The sequence below is a fragment of the Oryzias melastigma genome, linkage group LG18, assembly GCF_002922805.2.
Source record: "Oryzias melastigma strain HK-1 linkage group LG18, ASM292280v2, whole genome shotgun sequence".
Classification (NCBI taxonomy): Eukaryota; Metazoa; Chordata; class Actinopteri; order Beloniformes; family Adrianichthyidae; genus Oryzias; species Oryzias melastigma.
The window spans coordinates 23,108,673-23,130,057 of NC_050529.1; the positions used below are offsets into that span (position 1 = coordinate 23,108,673).

At 38.6% G+C, this 21,385-nt stretch overlaps 1 protein-coding gene across 7 annotated transcripts in view; it reads right to left on the reverse strand.

Annotated features, from left to right (window-relative positions):
- nrxn2b (neurexin 2b) overlaps positions 1-21,385 on the reverse strand; it is an 802,710-nt gene that overhangs the window by 442,922 nt on the left and 338,403 nt on the right. For 6 of the 7 annotated variants that reach the window (XM_024287560.2, XM_024287559.2, XM_024287558.2 and 3 more), the window contains 2 exons: positions 12,169-12,192; positions 5,122-5,283 (listed from right to left, as the gene is read on the reverse strand). In XM_024287560.2, the coding sequence (XP_024143328.1) occupies positions 5,122-5,283; positions 12,169-12,192 (186 nt within the window). The remainder of the gene's footprint in view (positions 1-5,121; positions 5,284-12,168; positions 12,193-21,385) is intronic. The other variant, XM_024287556.2, reaches the window with a different exon arrangement.

Below are 21,385 nucleotides of genomic sequence, written 5' to 3' on the forward strand. Positions count from 1 at the left end.
AAAGAGTGTAATATTATTTCTTATGAGATACAGATTGTATCAATTATGATCCATTGGGTGATGTTTTTAACAGTGTTAGTTTAAAATGAAAAAATATTGACCACAAAAAAAAAAAATATATATATATATATATATATATATATGCATATGAATGCAGTGAATGCACCTTTAGGCTTCTTAAAATGGACCAGGGTCAATATGCAAAAGTTGATTTATTAAATAAAAAAAAAAAAATATGTGAACATTTCCCTAGTCAATTATCCTCACAAATGTGTCATTGTTGATAAAATGTTGACAGAGAGCATGTGGTCAGGGTGCAGCAGTTAGCAGGATTCCAAATAAGGAAGCTAAAAGAAAGGCAAACAACAACGATCTGAAAGCTCCACTGCAAATCTCCAGTTTCTTTTTTCCAAACAAGTGCTTTAAACAACAAGCAGTAGTTTGAGCTAACACAGCATTTATAAGCTTCCTTCAATACTTTAAACCCTGGCTTTGCACTTTTAAACCCCAGACTTACTGCATGGCACCGCCTCTGTCTCTCTGCTCTAATGCTACAGCTAACGTGCAGCAAAGCCCTCTGGGTGACTCATTGATTCACCTTGTCATTGAGAAACTCCACACATGCAAAACTGCAAGAATATGAATTTCTCTTTCAATAGATATCGTGAATGTTTGAAAAAGCTGTTGTTTGTGTAATTAGCATCAAATAAACAATATTTTAAGTTAAAATGCACATTTGTTAATGTAACGTCTCTATGATTTATCGTCATCATGACCATATTTCTTATTGGTAGCTGGAGCAATAAGTAAACATTAGAAAAGGCTGCAGAGACACAACAGCCACTAAGTGGGTGTTAGAGTGATGGATGGCTTCATGAGATTTTACAGAGCAACAGATCTGGTAAAAAGCTGTAGACTCAGATCCAGCTCTAAAATGGAGTTTGGAGGGCAGAAGACAAAAACCAAAGAGTGAAAAGAAGATAAGGGAGACATGGAGGAGGAGGGTAAGAGCGCTAACCCAGTGTATGGGATCAGTCAAAGAAATCAATTTTTAATTTGCCTGTGAGGAGGGCAAAGCTGGTGTACGAACAATGCTACAATGGACTTAATTACACACAACTGCCCCTAAGAAAGGGATGATGAGAGGCAGAGAGAGAGAAAGAAAGAGGAAAAATGATGAGCGAGGCATGGAGACTGACAAGGACAAACAGAAGGGGAGGAAATGATGGAGAAGGGTGGTGTGAAATGGGTGATAGCAAGGTCAGTGACTGGGAGAGTAATGGAGCGGTGGAGGCTCCTGCAGTTGGTTACATGCAGAAGAAGAAGAGATGAATCCAAAGAAGGAAGGAAAAAAAAAGACCCGATTTCACACCCCACTTCCCTGACTGGGAGGCCAAAACACACATAAATACATCACAGGGTGTATGATCAGAGTGTGTGGGGGTCTTTGAACACACGGAGAGCACACCCTCATAGAGCAAATAAAATCTTCACAGGAGTCAGCGCTTCTTTTGGTGTCTGCTTTTTTAAAAACCCTCTTCTGCTGTGCTCGTCCTTTGGATCTCTGCTGTATGGGGGTGCCGGCCAAGCGTATCAAAGGCATTTGACCACGGTGACAGCATGAAAGCTTTGCCCCAGACCATAACAGCACTGATAATCCAAGTTGCACGGCAGAAGTAGCACTGGATGAAGCACCGTGGTGTTAAAGCTCCAGCGACCCCTCACTTTCCCTTCTCCTTTTGGGCACCACCGTGTTACTCCACCCCGTCACCACAACTGCAGGGTTTCCTAGTGTCATGCTGATTGAATACTTTTATGACTCAGCTCAGCCTACCCAGACATTACAGCGCGACAGCTGTAATTTTTACAGAGAGGCAAAAAAGTATTTGGCAGTTCCCACTTCTGCAAGATGTCCCACTCAAAAAGATGAGAGACGTCTGCTATGTTCAGCATAGATGCACTTCAACTGGGAGAATGAAAACAGGAAATCATATCGTTTGATTTTTTTAAGAATCTCTTTAAGTATTTATGTCCACCAAACTCTATCCTTCACAGACTGGTTTGTTCTTCTTTACATAGTTCCTCTTTCTGGTGACTCCAACTGTAACCTCTCCACTATGACCAAAGGGCTGTCAAAGGACACCAGGGACAACATTGTAGACCTGAACAAGACTGGAATGAACCAATAATCAAACATCTTGATGAGAAGAGGTCAACTGTTGGAGCAATTCCTAGAAAATGAAAGAAATCCAAGATAACGCAACCTCTGCTTAAGCCACTACACATCCAGAGGATGACTGGGGGTACATCATGTGGTCGTATAAGACCAAAATGGATTTCTTTGGTATAAATACATCCCAAGAACATTGCAAAACATGGGGGTCAAAACATGATTTGGGCAAAGAAACCTATTCATTCAGAAAGAGCATTGAGGATGAAACATGAATGGACTTTCTAGCACAGGGATAGACAACTCCAGGCCTCGAGGGTCACAGTGTTTGTATGGTTTCATGATATTCAAGCTCTACTTGTTACTAATTACCTGGTTCAGGTGTGTCCAACCAATTAGAACATGCCAAAAAAGGGCACGTTGGAAAACATGCAGGAGTGGGAGGCCTGGACTTATCTATCCCTGTTCCAGCAGAACAATCATCCAAAACACATTGTGTGGAATGACGTTTCAAGAAGTCTCTGGACCTCAATCCAATAGAGAATTGGTGGAGGAAGTTGAAAGTCAGAATGTCCTAGCAACAGTCCCAAAAAATCAGAGCTCTTGAGAAGATCTGCATGGAAGAATGGACCAAAAGAGAAGTTCCAATACCAACCAGTTAAAGACATAGGAAACCTTTGACCTCTGTCATTGACAACCAACATTACATAACAAATTATTGAGGTCAACTTTTGGTATTGACCAAACCCTTATTATCAGCACCATTACACAAACACATTCTTCCACATATCTCTCACAGTTGAAGTACATCTATGATGAACCTTTCAGAACCTTCGGTGGAATCCAAATCCTTTAAGAATTTTTGGGTACAAGTATGTATCGAGCATTTCTGAAACCTGAAAGCTCATAGGTTAAAATAAAATGGACTTTAGGCTCAAATATAACTTTTTTCTTTCAATTCATCAATGCATTCCTTTACAAAAGTAGCAGACAAATGAGCTACATCTTTAGACATGTAATTAACAAAAAGAAAGTCCACCATAAACTTAAATGTGATGTTAAAGTTGCCTCATTTCTTACCTCAATAGCAGCTGGTTAAATTGACTGCATCTATATTTTAGCTTTGCATTTAACAAATATTATTGTATTTAGTTTTGGAATTTGAAATGATGCAACTCTCTCCCCGGAGCGACCCGTGGGTGAATATTGCTCTATTTACCATTATGAAAATGCAGTGCATGTGTCTGCTTTATATTTTTGCATGTGCTTGTTCGCTTGTCTGCCATTTCTCAAACCATCTGCTGTGACTGCCATCTCACTTCCATCACTTTTTCACATTTTTTCCTCATTTTCACCTCCATTTGTTACTGTTATCTATCTGTTTTCCAAGCATTCACGCCCCCCCCCTCTTCCTGAAAGCCTTGTGTCGACACCAACTGTAAATCAGGTCTTGTCTGGATGAGACAGGGGATAGTTAAATGCCTTGGGAAGTTTAGGACCCACTAGGGACCCTTCCAATAGCAACCCAAATAATGAAAATGTAATTCTGCAGGCATAATTAAGTTAGAGATAGGGCGATTACTGCGTGATCCATTAAAAGTGATAGCAAAAGTAATTACTTATTCAATCAGTGAGGTTTTATGCGGGAATACAAAGGCGCCATGTTGCGTTTCCTTGGTAGAAGTCATTACATTTACAAGGGCAGAGTACTTTAGCTGTGATTGGTCCTCTTGACAGCTTGTTCAGCTTTGAATTAAATTCCCGTTGGAATAAAAAAGTCAATCAAGCCTTATGTGAGCCAACCACCCTTAACACAGTCATTTATGACTGTAAGGCCATGAATTGTTTGTGTGGAGGTGTACCGAGAACACCTGCTGCTGTTGGCTAAAGTCTGAAAATCACTATTTTCTACTGGCTGTTTGTGGGGCAGAAAGTGGCAGGAAGTTGTACTTGATCATTTATTGTGGTCTGTCATTCCTGCTGTCACATGTTGGAATATTTCTTTGCACACTGATATCTCCACATAGTGTCAAAGTGCATTCACACTGAATGTAAGTCGCGCCACGTAGGCGTATAGTTTCAACGTTAAGTCAATGGTACAGATGCAAACTGATGCAATCTGAAGTTCAGCGGCGCAATTTGAGCGACTCACCCAAAATTTAAATATCTGAAGTTTGACAGTTCGCCACATTGCATCTACCAATCAGGAACTCAGCTTTGGGCACGTGACATTATCAGTGACATGATCATCTGGTAGAATATAAATCAATGCGATTTTTTTGTCCTAAACTTAAATCTAATTCCTAAACTCGCTGGATCAGCATAGTTACCAGGGCAGGTGAAGAAGAAATACATCCCGGGCAGATCGCTAGCTTACCGCGGCTCTCTGGCTGCAGTCACCCAGCCTCCTTTAGTCCAACGGAGTTAGCTCACTAGATACACCGGCAGACAAGCATTTCTGGAACCTGACAGCTGCGGGGTGCGGGGGCTGCCTGCTCAGGCTTCCTGAACTTTCCTTTTTCTAATTTTCATCGAGACAATAATACCCACCACTCCTTTTTTTTCTCTTTTCAGGAAGGCCTTCAAACTCAGTAACAGAGTCACAGAAACACAGCGGAAACGGCTGTCATCCAGACACAGTCCTCAGAGGCCCCGGTGTCGGAAAAATGCATGAACAAATCAAAATACCGCTTTGGGGTTCTTTATAGTGAGGAATGAACAGTATAATACACTTAAAAACTCAAAAAGTTGTTTTTTCATGGTTTGGACCCTTTAACCCGCGTTCAGTGGCAACGTGTTTTGTACGTAGAGTACAAAAACAGATGTAAAAACTTGCGTAGCTACACTTGAACACAAGAGTTCTGAAAAAGGAACCCGGAAGGTGCATTTACATTGGAAGTGGTCGTTTGAACGTAGCGTCACACATTAGCAATAGTCACATCTGCACTCACATCTTTCAGGCAGCCCATGAAGTTGTTGCTGACTGGGGATCCTGGCAGGTCCGCCGTGTTGGGGCTCCCCCCAATATAGAAGAAGTCATCGGAGCCCAACATGGTGTAGTCCTCCTGAGTGTAACCAGTGGTGGTCAAGATGCCGTCGACTGAGATGGTCACCTGGTACAGGCATCAGCCAAACAGGACAGGCAGAAGTAGAGAGGAGCAGGAACAATAGAATGATGAAAGAAATTAGAAGAAGTGAGGAGAGAAACAAAGAAGACACTGGATTAAAGACCAGTTGGAGGCATTTCTGCAGCCTGTACGGTGTATCACTCGGTTGGTTGGTTTTGGTGCCAGTCAGACTGGAGGCGGTCACTCTGGAGTGCAGTTGTCAAACATCTGTGCTGATCTGTGATTGGTCTGAGTATCTGACAAAGTATCCTGTGGTAAACTGGCAATTAAAAGGCAAAAGGTAGTCATACTTGGAGAGAATTGAGTATAAGAATCAGATGTTTACAACCATAGTTGACAGAATAATGTTTTTAATGAAATATCACTATCATAAATCTATCGGTGCTGAGTTTTGTATTAGTAAGTAAAGAAGGCCAAAGAAAATATGATAAATTGGAGCAAGATTTATTCTATTCTATTTCATACAAAAATATTGAAACTTCTGATGCAAATCTGAATCTGTGTCAAATCAGTTTCTATAACATCATTTGTCCACTAGTATAGTGTACGTTTAACAGATCATCCCAATTTTGTTTTATTTTTTTTAATTTAACCTTTATTTTACCAGGAAATCCCATTGAGACTTACATTTCTTTTTCAAGGGGAGACCTGGACCAAAAGGAACCAATACAAGAACATAAAATAGAATCTATGTGGTATGAATTTATTTTAATTAAACATGCACAAAAAGTATTTTAAATGAATATGAAGAGTTTAACGAGAGGATTAAATATGTATATTTTACACATTTATTGGCTTAATATACAAAAGAGTAATCAAAAAGCATATGTTTAAAAAAAACAAAAAGTAGTAACCAGGCTTTGCTTAGAGCATCATCAATCCTGAAACAGGTGGCTGAAGGAAAAACTATTGCAACTGCACTCCACAGATTAATCTCCCCAGCTGCCTTTTTCATATTTTTGTTTGAGTTTCTTTTTTTTATCTTCGAGTACTTCCCTGCTGAGCAGGACAACTCATTTTTATGTCTGCAGTTGGTGAGAAATTTGCATCAGATCTTGTAGAAATGTGCAGCTCTGCTGCTGGGATGAGGGGCTCCTCTTTGGGGAAGGTGGGCAGAGCTCAGTGGGGTCAACTTACTTGTTCTGTAACGATGAGTCAACTCATGGGCTAAAGAGAGAGAGGCAAATACGCGTTCATGTGCACTTTGAGTCAATCATCAATCGTTGGTTTTGTATAAAACGTTTGAGGCTTTTTGGCGTCAAAAGACACAGGTGCAGCCTGCAAAGCTTTTCCACAAAACAACCTGACGAGTTTGCAGAGAAGCACCAGTTTTGTGAACGTATTTTATTTGAGGTCGTTAATGGTTAGGACGGGGCAAGTTTTTGAATGACGTTATCGCAGATTTAAAGGTTTAGCTTTGACTTAGCTGCCAGACACAACAAGCGCAAATCTAGAAAAGGATCTAATTGGAGTTAAAGACGCTTCTTGACAATAAGGCACAAGGCTACGATAAGTTCATAAGTGACAAAATAACGTGTCTTCTGAGTTTGCTTCATGATAACTTTGCAATTTCCAAAAAAGTTGTCACACTGAAACTATTGCAGGCACTTGCATCAGGGGGCGCATGAGGAAACATTCGGTGGTTCAAAAGTCCCAGAAGATTTTCCATTCAAATAGGTAATAATTACAGTTTGTCTTTTTACAGCATTCTCAAAATAAAATATAATATGTAAAGAACTGTTTTATTTTTTCGTCTAAATTTGCCATTTTCTTTCTGAAGATAAACTGTAGCAAGACTTTTTGACAGTGGCTTTAAAACGCAAGTTATATCAACAAATCAGTCAATGCAGAAATATATTAAAGATCACGACGAAAATTTAAAAAAACCAAAACTACTTTTTAGAAATCAAAATTAAATTCCAGAAACCAAAACACAAAAAATTAAATGTTAAAAAATGAATCACAATAAGAAAGCAACAATATAAGGTATTATGTAGGACTGGGTATTGATAATAATTTCCAGAAATGATTTGATTCACAAGAGCCTGGATCAATTCAATTCCAAATTTTTTTCAAATCTTTCGATTCTTTAATTCAATTCAAGTTTTTGTTTACACATTTAGACACGTTTGTTTAGAAATACATTAATAATCTACTGTGTTTTGATCAAATCTAGTTCACATATTGTGAATGTATTAGTTAATATCATCCAGTGTTCCATGGATTCTCTAAAGGAGAAGTTCTAACTAAAATGTTCAGATCATTAACATTGGAAACATTGTTCTGCTTCTCCTGGAGGACGTTTCAGTTTGGACACTAGGTGGCGATCACACTGTAGGATTACATCTATTCCAGAAGAAAAAGTCAGCATGAGGAAAAACTGTTTTAGACCACAAATCTAACCTTAAAAAATATTTCCTTAAAAAAGTTTGGAAAATTCATTTCTGTGAGTTTATAAAAATGTTCATTTAGTCAGTAATGTATGTTTAGGTCGAACGAGCGTTAGCATTAGCTGTACTATGTAAAATTACATTAAACGTTAGCATCAAGCTAGTGGACTTTAGCTTTATGTGCTAAACTGAACTATATTTTTAGGAATCCATTATTGATCTATTAATCTTAACTCAATTCACACCAATTAATCGATTTTATCAACCCAGCCCTAGTATTATGGGATATCACTGATTGGATGATGACCTTTGAGTTCTGAGGAAGAGGAAAAACAGAAGGAAGTTTTAGTAAAGCTTTTACCTGGACTGTGATACAAAGTTAAATGATCATTCACCAAACTTTTGCAGCGGATGCGATCAGAAAATTAAAGAAATCTCTTCTGTTGGAAGTTATTTCCATGTCAACAATTCCTGTTGTAAAAGTGAAGAAAAGTTATCGTCCAATCACTAACGCCTCGTTGACATACCTTTTCCTGTTTCTTATTTTACCTAATTTATTTTTTCATTTCATTTAGATTTTTGGAAATTACCTTTGTTTTTCCAAAACTTTGTTTTATATATATATATATATATATATATATATTTTTTAATTAAGTTTTGTTTTTCTGATTTATGTTTTATTTCTGAAATCGATTCCAGTTAAACTTTTTTTGTTATGTTTCTTGCTTTTTAATTATTTTAATTATTGTTGTACTCTTACGTTTTGTGTTTGAGAGCCACTGTACTTCTTGGTACAGTCTTATTAAAAGAAAATAATAATTAAATGAAGTGAGACCAGAAGACAAAAAAAAGTGTCATTGTGCCCTAAACTGCCTCATTCATTACAAAAAAATACTAAAATTTGAACTGAGAAGAAAAAACAATGTTTTTTCAAACACAGCAACATCGGTTTCTCCCTGTTTTTGTGATGCAGCTTTTGTACTAAAAGTTTTCTTCTTTGGTCATTTTATTTTGTAGTAAACATATTTCAATAAAAACTAAAGCAAACTCACCTGCACTTTGGTGACTCGGCTCATTAAAAAACTAACGCTTCTCCCTTAAACAGTGTTTTAATTTAACCAGCTTGGAGATAGATCAACATTATATCTGGTATAATTGCACACAATCTATAATGGATTAAGGTCCTGACACCTCATCCACTGTTTATTGATCTTCAGAAGTCTGCTGGAAACTTATCTGCTGAGCACGGCAAAAAAAGAGAAGAGAAAAGAGAGAACGCTGCACACACACGGCGCCGCGGCTGCTGCTGCTTTCTGAGGATTCTTGTAATGAGGGACGTTCACAACCATCCTTCTGAAAAACAAACAGTAGCTTTAGCGCCATACCTGACATTAAAAATCTCACTTTTATTAGTATTTTTGACTGTCCGTCTTTGACCAGCTTTGGCTCCACGTGTATTTCTGCAATATCTGACTAACTCAGCAGATGTATTGATTTATGCGGACCTGTCGCTACTCTCAGTCTCAAACATCAGAACGTGGGAGGAGATGTGAAAACGCATCACTTACCCTTTCGATGACACCGCAGCTGTTTACTGTCATCAACCTTTTGCAGCAAACGCATCCCACCTCCGACGTACACAACACAGGAAACAGTTTGAGACTGAATCCCTCAGAAAACGGAGAAAAAAAAACTCCTTTTCTTTATTTGACTTAGCTAAGTGTCTGGCAGCTTGTCAAAATGCTCCTGCTGGAAGGTAGTCGTGCTGAACCTTCAGTTCAAAGTTTGAATGAAGCTAACTTGGAAGTGGGAGATTAGAAGAATTTAGAGAAAAAGGGGGCAGAAGGTGGGGCAGTTCATCACCGGTTAAAGGGGTTAAAAGGTGAACGTAATCGGTTAGTACTTTTGTAAGTAAGGGAGGGGGGAGTCAGACACAAAAATGGTTGTTAGTACAGTTACAACAGAGGTTTCTGTTAAACAGTTGATTAGTAACACCGATTTAGTAAATTTAGTCAAGATGGCAAACCAGATCCAGATTGGAAGTGAATGTGTTATTTCATGTGTGTTTTTGGGTTAAGAAGAAACAAAAATCCATCCATCCACGTTAACAGGGTCCACACAGAAGCCATGCACATACACGGAGGATGAGGGGCAGGATGGGAGGATTTATTAAAACACACACCAATGAACTCATCAACCAGGATGAACACATGGATAAGTAATGTCATTTTGAAAATGTTTTTGTAGGAAATGAAACAAAAAGAGGATGTGTCGATTCTTTGGAGTTAGAGAGTCATGCAAACAGAGGGCAGCCACTGGATACTCAGTTTAAAGTGGAGGTGGGACCAGTCAAACACAGATGAAGTCAGCAGAAATGAAATGAGTTTTTAAGAGAGCAGGAAAACCCAGAGAAGAGAAAAAGTCGCCCTGTTCTGGTGAATAGAGCAATTAGTAATACGGTTTATAGCAAAGACCCAGAATGCAGCTCGCATGGAGTCCACATTTAATCAGAGATTTTTGGGATGTGCCGCCCCATAGCTACATCGTTTCTGTCACATTTGAGGCGCCGCACATCCATTTCTTCCCTTCAGCTCATGTGTTTTGATGGATCAGCCAGATTTGTTTTCAGGGACGTGAATTCTCCATTCACCAGAAGGCCTCTTTCCTCCGTCTTCTCTCTTTCATTTGCTTCACACTTCTTTGGTTTCGGCATGGAAAGGTCATGTGAGGTCATTAGACATTTTAGTACGTTCGTTTCTCATAGAAAAATAACAATAAAAAAAGCAAAAAAGAAACTAATGAAATTCCTAAAACCAAAAAGGTGTCTGATGGTCATATTGACTTTATTAGAGCAACCAATATATGCATGTATATATTTCCGTCCTAATATATACATAAACATATATTCTCAATGCCGTTTCTGTTCCATATTGAAAAATAAGGACAAATAACCTAGAAAGGTTATGTTTGCTCATGCAAAGGGTGAGCCCAATAAAGTATAAAGTTAGTGTAAGTGTTAGTTAGAGTGGAATGCACACAGCTCATATCTCCTCCCTTTATGGTCTGCATCAGCAAGCAGACGGATTGGTTCCAGTTAGCATGACCGATCCGAACCACGTCAAACTGATTACAAATGCTATTATGCATTAGGTCTTTTTTTTGTTTTCAAAAGATGTTTCTAAACATTAAAAATGTATATGTTGAAGGTGTATAACAGTTCTTTCACCTGTTCTTAGGGATTCAGGTTTCAAATCACTCTTAAAGTCCCACTCTGATCGTCTTTTGATCTACATTCAGGTGTTTCCAGTGCTCTTTTATTTACAATTAGGATGTTTATAGGCAAAATTAAAAAAAAAAGATGAGTCATTTCGAGGACAGTTTCTACAGAGCAGCAGGAGTTCTTTAGAATTTCACGTCTGTTGGCGCAGAGTAAGCCTGCACTGATTTCCCATATCATCTTAAATGTCTGTTTTTAGTTATTTTAAAGCTAATGATGGTCACGATGGGTGTTTTATATCCACTTACATCGACTAACTGGAAAAAATAATCAGTGATTAGTCGACTATTAAAGTAATTGTTTGTGGCAGCACTAATCAAAATGGAGCAGATGTCTGACGTATTTTCTACATCATAACAACGTGCTTTTTTTCAAACTGCTCCTGAGTCACGATTTGAATAAAGAAATACTCAGAAATGCAATTTTAGTCTTTAATTTCTTCATATCAGAACATGCTAGAAGCGATCGGAGTGGGTCTTTAAAAACATGCGCTGGTATGGGGTTGGAGGAGTTCAGATCTGAAAACAGAACCCATGCAGATCATATTTCAGAACGGAGCCTCTAATGGGATCAAGCCCTCATCTGAGACCTAATTTACAGCGGGGGCTTCGGCCAATAAATCAAGTGTTGTGAATACTCTTCACGGTGCCATAAACCCGTGAGATAACCTCCGAGAAGAGAGGCTGGTCCGTGACAAGCCCGGCAGGTCCAGCCGAGGCGGCGCGGCACCAGCATCTCTGTTTGATCAACCTGTTGAACCGCAGAGCTGGAGATATGTGCTGCGTACATGCTTTCAGGGGCTTCTCTCAAAAAGGATGGGGAACGGGGGAAACAAAACGTATCACAAAAAGAAAAAAAGATCTCTTGCATTATGATTCTTTATTTCTTCATTGTTTCAAAGAAAAAAATAAATAAAATAAACTCAAATGACACCACAGTCTATTGCTTTTCTTTTTTTGGAAGACCTCTTTCGATGAAAATATCCAATAGTTTAGATCAGGGAATCATGATGGCAATAAAAAGCAGAAACATAAAGATATACAGAGGCTAAAAGAAGAACAAAAAGGTGGAGTTTCTCAGCTACCTTGATGGTGGATTGGACTGTCAGTTAGGCAAACAGAATAGAAAGTAACGGAAAACCCAGGGCAAACCAAAGTGTAAGACAATTAGAATGATATCTACCATATAATGCAGTTTGTTTACCATAGCGTGTCCAATGCCTGCGTGCTTCAGGAGGAAACGGGAAGGAGAAAGAAACAAAAAAAACATGACAAACCTTAAAAAAACTCAAGAGAGCATAGAACAATCCCAAAAGAGTGGGAAAGGACAAAAAAAATCCCTTTAAAAACTATTTCTAATTAAAAATCGGATTAAAAAAGTGGAAAATATAATTAAAAAAAGATATATAAATATTTTTTATTCCTCTTAAATTTAGAATAAAAGTTCCAAGTAAAGAAATAAAGAAAGCAATTGTAAGCAGCTACTTTCTTCTAAAGGGTCTTCAAAGTGAAACTAAAAAACAAAAAGAAAAGAAGGATAACAGTACATTTGTTAGTATGTAAGTTGCAAGTCAGAAACAGAAACAATAGATGGTACACATTCCGTTAATGACACAGTGTTAGTTGTTCAAATCATAAAAGGGAAAGGAAAAGTCACCAATGAAAAGAATCAGTTTGGAATTGCTCTGAGGCTTGTTAGTAAGAGACAAGAGTTAGCAAATCAACCTCCACGCTGGGGAAATAGGGGAAACGGGGCGTTTGGAGCAGACGTTTGTTTTAGGAGAGCATCAGGAGAAATTAGCATCACTAATCTGACCAGCGCGCTTTTGCTCGGTCGCATTCATTTGAAAGTGGCGGAGAGGGGGCCAATCGGTTTTGGTTGACTTAAATAGGTGCATTTGTTGGATTCAGTGGCTGCTGTGAAACATGCAAGAGAGAAATAAACAAGCAGTTATTGCACTGTAAAAAAACATGTTTTAAACTGTGCATTTGATGCATTAAGGCACTGAAGAGACATAATAGTTTAACCTTTTCATGCACAATGTCACCAACGTAGGCTGTCATATAATCAACTAACTTAATTTAGCAACATTAAAGAAGTTTTTTATTGTATAATTGAAAATAAATTCAGGCATGAAGAGGTTAAAAGTAGAGAAAAGTATGAAGGACAGTGGTGGCGTCTGCATCATCCTGAAATAGAAAAATGTACATCAAAAGTGAGCGATTCCTCTTGACAAACAGAATAAAACCTGAAAAGGAAATGAAAATGTGAAAGGCACATCCGATGGTTTTGTCAGGGCTTAGAAACATTCTTTCAATATTAAGGCTCTATTTTTTTATTTAGTTTTAATCAGTTGATATAAATCATCTAAAGTCACATTAGCTAATTAACCTGGTAGTGTTTTGTTTTAAAAGACAAATTTTTGTACTTAATTTTAGACCCGATAAATTTGTAGGGCACAATTGTAGGAGAAATTGTGTGTTTTTATGGAACTGATGGTTTTTAAGACTTCTATGAGGCCTAATGGAATCATGAACACAAACAAAACACTATAATGACATTGATTTAGCTGCTTTCAAAGACATAGCTCCTTAAATTGCAAGTAACTTAAATCCTTCACTACGGTGGCTGACATGGATCACATGAATGCAAAAGCCACAACGCAAGGACAAAAGCCGAAGCACAACGACAAAAGCGGAAGCAAGACGACAAAAGCCGAAGAAAGACGACAAAAGCCGAAGCACGACGACAAAAGCCGAAGCACGACGACAAAAGCCGAAGCACGACGACAAAAGCCGAAGCACGACGACAAAAGCCGAAGCACTACGACAAAAGCTGAAGCACTACGACAAAAGCTGAAGCACGACGACAAAAGCCGAAGCACTACGACAAAAGCTGAAGCACAACGACAAAAGCCGAAGCACGACGACAAAAGTCGAACCACAATGACAAAAGCCGAAGCAAGATGACAAAAGCCGAAGCAAGACGACAAAAGCCGAAGCAAGACGACAGAAGTCTAAGCAAGATGACAAAAGCCTAAGCAAGACGACAAAAGCCGAATCACAACGACAAATGCCGAAGCACGACCATAAAAGGCTAAGCAAGACGACAAACAGTGAGGCACAATGACTAACGCTGAAGCATGACGGCAAAAGCCAAAGCAGAAGTTGTTCTTCTGCTTTTGTTGCCATTTTGTGGCTTTTGTTGTCATTCTACCACTTTGGTCGTTGTGCTCCGTCTTTTGCCATTGTGCTTCTGGTTTTTGTTGTTGACTTGTGGCTTTAGTCGTTGTGCTTCGGCTTTTGCCATTGTGCTTCCGGTTTTTGTTGTTGACTTGTAGCTTTAGTCGTTGTGTTTTGGCTTTTGTTGTTGTTCTTCTGCTTTTTTTGTTCTTCTGCTTTTGTCGTTGTTCTGCTTTTTTTGTCGTTGTGCTTTGGCTTTTGACGTCGTTCTGGTTTTGTTGTTGTCTTACGGCTTTTCTCGTTGTGCTTCGGCTTTGTCATCGTACTTAGGCTTTGGTCATCATGCTTCGGCTTTTTTCATAGTTCTTCTGTTTTTTTCATTGTGCTTCAGCTTTTGTTGTGTGTTGCAGCTTTCGTTGTTGTGCTTTAGCACTTGTCATTGTGTTGTGCATTTTGCTTTTATGTGAGCCATGTTGGCCACCTTACTTCACTGATAAACATGCACAAAATTTGCAAGTCATTACACCAGAAAAACAAAGCCACTTGATTGGACGCTTTAAAGACAACATTCCTTTTTAATTCAATCTAAAGCTGCTCTGGCTTCACTCTTCAGCTCTGACGAGGATGAAATTGATGCAGTATTGCATCTATGCTGTTTGTCCAGAGCCCTGAGGTTCTGTACAGCATCCCCTTCATTATGCACAGTGGGCCCACCCCTGTGTGGGATAGAGATGTCCATGCCATCTGTGTGGGAGCTAGAAGTGATAACCACAAACAAACTCCACTCCATTAGGCTAAATGACCAATTTGAAACTTCATGCACACCCACTCTTTGATCTTGGGTCATAGCAAAGTGCTGTCACCAGTCACCCCCTTTGTTTAATCATGACTCTTAATCCATTAATTAGGAGGAAAAAAGAGTGTGTGGTGGGTGGGAATTAGCATAGCAGCTCTGCTGTACCGCGTCCCACAGTTTAAAACAAAGCAGCTCTATTGGTGATCGGACACTGGTTTTAATATATATGTTTAAAGAAGAAAAGGGAAACTTCACATGAAAACAATATAATGTATTGTCCTGTTACTTTGTGTAACAAAAACTGTGACATATTTAAAATCAAAATGCTCGTTAACACAAACTTCTGATCAGCCAATCACATGACAGCAACTCGATGCATTTATGCATGTAGACGTGATCAAGACGATGTGCTGAAGTTCAAACTGAGCTTCAGAAAGAGGAAGAAATGTGGCAGATGATTGTTGCCCTTTTATATGTAGGTGAAAGACTTACACTAACTGATTCAGGGATTAAATCCTAACCAGAACATAAATGTTTCAACACAGTTGATGTCAATCTCAATCCTGGAGGATATGTCTGAGATGATATATATGACATGTCTACATTTGGTTTTAACAAAGTTCTCACTATCCTCACTTACAAAGACCAGTACAGCTGGTTTTTAAAAATGAAAATACAGGTTTCTTGTTTGTTCCATTTGCTGTCTGTATACTGTACGTCCAGGCCTGAAATGTTGGTTCTGTTTTTCCCACTGAACTGGATTTCTCATTAGGAAAAGAAGATAAACAATATCTATGAGCAGACAAAAGCTCTTTCCATGTCGCTATTATCTCAAGGCCTGCACTGAATTAAATGATACAGACCACTGAGTCAATGCATTCTATGGCCAGACTGCAGACAGCTGTTCAAGGACAGAAAGATTACATCTTTTTTAAATTAAAACCCAGATCTCACTCACTAATAACAACAAAAGACAACTTAAACACTTAAACAACTACTTGAGAGTTTAATCTTGAATCAAAGACCTTGAAACTAGAGATCAGTAAATATTCAAATCCATGGGTTAGCTCTGATGTCACCAAATATACGATCAAAGAACTGAGCAAAGCAGCATTTAAGAGTTAAATGAATCACCGTTCGTGACGTGATTTTCTGCCGCAATAGACCGTATTATTAGTTGTCTGACTGTGAAACGCGACTCACTCACAGTCTGTAGACCAACTGATTCTCACACAGGCTTTCAGCTGGAATAATGGAAGAGACACAGGAAATACAGTGGATCAATGGGAACTAGGGCTGGGAATCTCTGGGTACCTCATGGCTCACAATATTGATGATATCACCATACTGCGATAATTGATAAAAATAATCTCTAATGACTTAAGAACACATATTTTTTAGGAAAATATATCCCCATTTAATTTTTATAAACAACTTGTGTCTCATTTTGTGTAACAAATAAAATACACTTTTGTGCAGCTTTGCTGAAATCAGTAATCCTATGTTTTTGACGAGCTTTGACACCAATTGAATTGGAATTATCTGTAAAATTCATTGTGAACATAAGTAAACATGTGTCACTACTTAGCGCAAAATTGTTCCAAACAACAGAACAAAAATGGAATAATTCAAGTAGCTGCCAGACACTTTGGCACAAAGTGCGCCCCCAATCTACCTCTGAAGGAACGTCTCACTAAAGAATGACAAAAACATTTTACAGCCTCTTCAAATGAAAATAAAAGATCGATACTTGGTGACAACCAATCAAGAATCCATTAAATATCCCAAATATATTGCAATCTCAATATTTTGGCACACCTCTAATGGTAACCCGAGGATCTAGTTTAAGAGGACTTTTATTCTTCATATTTAGTCTCATGCATTGTCCCAGAAAATTGTGTTGACATGATAACAAAGATGCATCTTGACCAAAAAAAAAAAAAAATGTGGGCAGGGAATTTAAAGAAACCTCCCAGAGAGCAGCTAAAACAGGGAAATGAAATGCATCATCTGACAGAGAAATTCCGTGTGAATCCACCTGACTGGAGTTTGCCTCAAACCCAACATGCTTGGAGTTCCTGCTGTGATGCTCTGTAATTGACCCATGTGGGAAAACAAAGGCTGCTGTGTTGATGCTTCTGATGGAAGATAATGCACCTCGCCATGTAAACAGCCACGGGCCAAGACAAACAACTTTGTCTTGCGTTCGTCTCAAATGGCCTCCTTAGTTTAGAAATGTTCTTTTGTTCAGTGGCGAGGGATCAGGTAAGAGAAGGATGGAATAACAGATCATCAGAAACAGGACGGTATGGAAACTGCCTCCAGACATTAAAGAGCAAACAGACTTTTTTGCATTTTTAGACCAGGGTAATTGAACAAATGGGTATAAAACATTGTATTAATTCAGGATTTGTGGCATTCTCATTCTCAACACTTAAATAAATAGTTCTGGTGTCGTGGAGGACGAGCAAAGCAGCATTTCTGATGAGTTTTTCCGTCCTTGAGTTTGGAAACATTCACATCTGTTTGCTAAGAGCTACTGTTTTCTGCTCCGTTTCCCCAGATAGGGTTTATTTTCTGGCTTCACTGGGTGAGGTTTAAGCTGCCCGTGTGAAAAGAAAGCAACAAAATAGAAAAACCACATAAATATATGAACGGAACACCAGCAGGATCCCAGCCAGAGTCAGACACGATGTAAAATGAGGTTTTGCTGAGCGGCTGACTTCTTTCTCCCTCAAACATAATTGTAGTCATCACTGAAATGTGGCCACCAGTGAATAAGCTGAATAAATGTTTAATGGCAGAGTGGTGAATATGATCAATTGATAGTGCGGCAAAGCCAAGATTTGCAGAATAAATCAATTCCTCTTTGCTGCAGAGGAAAACCACAGGACTTTTGTTACAGTTTACGTCCTGTTGTTAAAAGAACACCAGCAGTATTCAGGGAAACGTCCACGTTTATCAATTACTAAACGCTTCACTTGGTGGAGAGAAAGAAATGTTCTTAATGCCACTCAAAGACCAGTTTGGACCAGTTCCACCAAAAATTCTGCACATCTCAGGGAGTCTGAGCCAGAGGTTTTTAATTATGATTTTACGACTTTTGGCAAAAATCTAAATTCCTGTGTCGTTTTCTAGGACATAGCTTCTGCAGAGTGGTAGGAGTTCATTAGAAACTCACTTCTAAGATGTGGGCGGGACTGTTGATGCAGAGTAAGCCTGCACTGATTTCCCATCACCCATCTGTTCACTTGCAGCCCCTCACAACCACAACCTAACATTAGGCGGTGCAACAACAATAACAAGCGATACTGGAGCCATGCAGACAGTTTAGATTCAGATTCCAGAGATATAGGGAAAAAAATCAATTCGGCAATATACCATGATACTTCATTTAGGGATACTTGAATTGATTTATACGGCGATATTTAATTCATTATTTATGAACGTCCTTCAGCGTCTTACCTTTTCAAATGGGTAAGCCTGCCCCCACTTCCCATCTGTTTGCACTAAAGGTGTCAAATTCATTTCGGTTCAGGGGCCACATTCACCACCTCTAATCTCAAGTATGTGTGTTGTGATTGTAGATTTATTTTTATCTCTACAGTCTGTTTAGATCTAAAAACATGATCACATTTGTCAGTCATGGTGTTTTATTGTGAAAAATTCGTTATATTTTAAAAATAAACCAAGCTCGTGACCCACCGATTGTAATTTCTGCATTATAACTATACAGGCTTTTTCAAACTGCATTTTGATTCTCAATCATTTTAATCAAAAATTCTAATTTTTATGAATTTTCTTTATCATCATCATAAAAATCCCATGAGAACGTGCTAAAAACAGCCTTTTCATTGGAGTTCTGCACATTTCAGGGAGCCTCAGCCCCACACCCGGCAGACAGACTCTTTATACATTTGCAGTAAATCGGGGTGTCTTCTGTAACACGTCTGACCCCGTCAGGGTTGGGCTTCAATTTTACAATGCGTCTTTCAGGTACATTGTGTTCCATGTTTACTCCAATTTTCCATCACATGGTCTACTCTGGCTCTGTAAAATGCTGAATGCAAGTAATGGAGACTGGCAGACAGGCTTCAGGTGTAAATATAAATGTCACCGCAATTACAGTGCGGAGAAGTCTGCAAATAAACAGCAGGAGGGTGTGCACTCCTGTATGGCTATGAGAGCATGAGAGGATGTGTGCAGTGAAATATCTGAGCAGTCCATCCTCTCTGCTGCAGTCAGATTCACTTTTTCACAAAGACATTTGCATTTAAAGGAGAAAAAAAAAATCCAGATTTCAATCACAATATGGTCTGTAACTAAATTTCATCAAATGCTTAGTTTCTCAACCATTCCTGTGCAGGACTGTCCTGGTCCAGCTTCGGCGTCTGGGTTTATATTTAGCTTTGAACAGCTCCCTGCTGACTGACACCAAAGCTGTATCATTTCTCGACGCAGATGGCTTACTACAACAACCACTGTCAACACAGCCTTTCCACTAACATGCAGAAAGAAAATTAACTTTATAGCTAATGTTCATTTCTCGCTCTTGTCTCTGAAACTATGTTCAATCGGGTTTGTGAGTAAACAGCAGCTGAACATGAATATGCATGTTTTATGGAGTGTAGCTGCAGCTGTTCACTGTTGTCTGGATTTGGTATAATCTTGTGAAAACACTTCACATGAAAAGTTGCTACAGCTTAGCAACACAGAAACAAATTTTACAAAACTACAAAAAAAGGAAGAAACCTGTCTGGATCATAAACAAATGGAAGAAAATGATTTGAAAACAGAGAAAGCAAAAGCAGAAAATTGCTAAATTAGTTGATTATCCCCTTAAAAAAGTAAGTTGTTTTCAATTTAGTGACATTTTGCAGAAAAAGTAATTTAAAACCAATAGAATCAGAAGTTGTCTAAAGAGAATATTTGTTTATTAATGTTATTTTTTTTAATAAAACCTAGAAGCATAATTTCACTATATATATATATATGTAAATATTTTGACTTTTTTAATAAACAGTGCTATACAACGTAATTTTTTAAATTATATATCTTTGAAATACAAATTTTAAAATACTGAACATCTTTTCAATGTAACTTTTTTGCAAATCAATCATTTTGGAGTAATCATTTGTGCTAATTATTATTATTATTAATCTTATTTTATTTAATAACAATAAATAAAATTGAAATAATACTAAATAAACATAAAATAGTTAATAAATGAAAAGGAAAACTTCTATTATCTGCCCCCATTGTTAAATCAACACAATTAAATCAAAATATATCAAACAAGGATTATGAAAATGACCTCTCACAGAAATATTAGGGACAAACATACACATTTACACAGTCATTCAATTCTATTATGTATTAATTATTTTTGTATATAATTTTTCTGATAAAACACAAATGTAACAGTTTGTGTTGACAGCTGCAGGTGTGAGTTTATTCTGATACTCATCTCTTACTTTGAGATCTTTCTTCTTCAGACACTTTCCTCACTTCGCTCTCCTCCAATCACATCCTTCAATCTGTCTTCCTCAAACATTTTATCACCTCTCTCCACCTGTTTGAATGTGCTAACAGCAGAGAGGTTTGTTATCTGATTACAGGTCTGTGAGGCGGCGGGACGAGTAAACACTGGAGTGCTAAAGCAGGTAGCGGCAAATGATGCTGATGAGCGTCTGAGTGCGGGGAAACAGCCAGATATGCTAATGCTCGGAAAATATTATGCAAATGAGCTCCTGCTCCAAAATAAACAGAGAGTATCAATAGTGGAATCAAACACAGGCTGCAGTCTTCATGTTTGAGGTGTGAGGCTGAGACGAGGAAGGAAATAAATGTATTCCTAAATGCACAATCTCCCACACACAGATGATGACTGTACTCCCACTTGCTCGCGGCATGGTTGGAGCACATTAGGAATACTTAAAATGTCATTGGCGCTAAACTGAGAAGGGATTACAGGGGGGTTAGTAAGCCATTATGTTCATCAAGCAAATCCACTACCAATTCTTGTCTTAAATAGCAATTCCATGTCATCGTGAGTGAGTGTGCTGCATAGACTTCACTTTTCTGTCCTTCAATGCCCAAGTGAACTCTGATCATCATGAGATGCGTGCGATAAGAGCTCACCCGGAAGACGTCACCGCCTGTGAGCCGCACAGCTCGGCCCGATCAATAAACTGATCACATTTCTGAAAATGAAAAAAAAGACAGCCTTTCGGGGCTGATATCAGTGTCAAGCTGGAGGATTTACTCGAGCGTAAGGGGTTAATGTAGGACCGCAGCCAGGGATGATTCACTACCCTACGGCACAGCAGACTCTGTTGCTAAGTGACAAATTGCTAGCAAGAATGGAAGCGAGAGATAAATTGAAAATGAGGGGGGGGGTTGGGTAGGAGAGGAATTGATTGGCTCTCTCTTAGGAATTCTG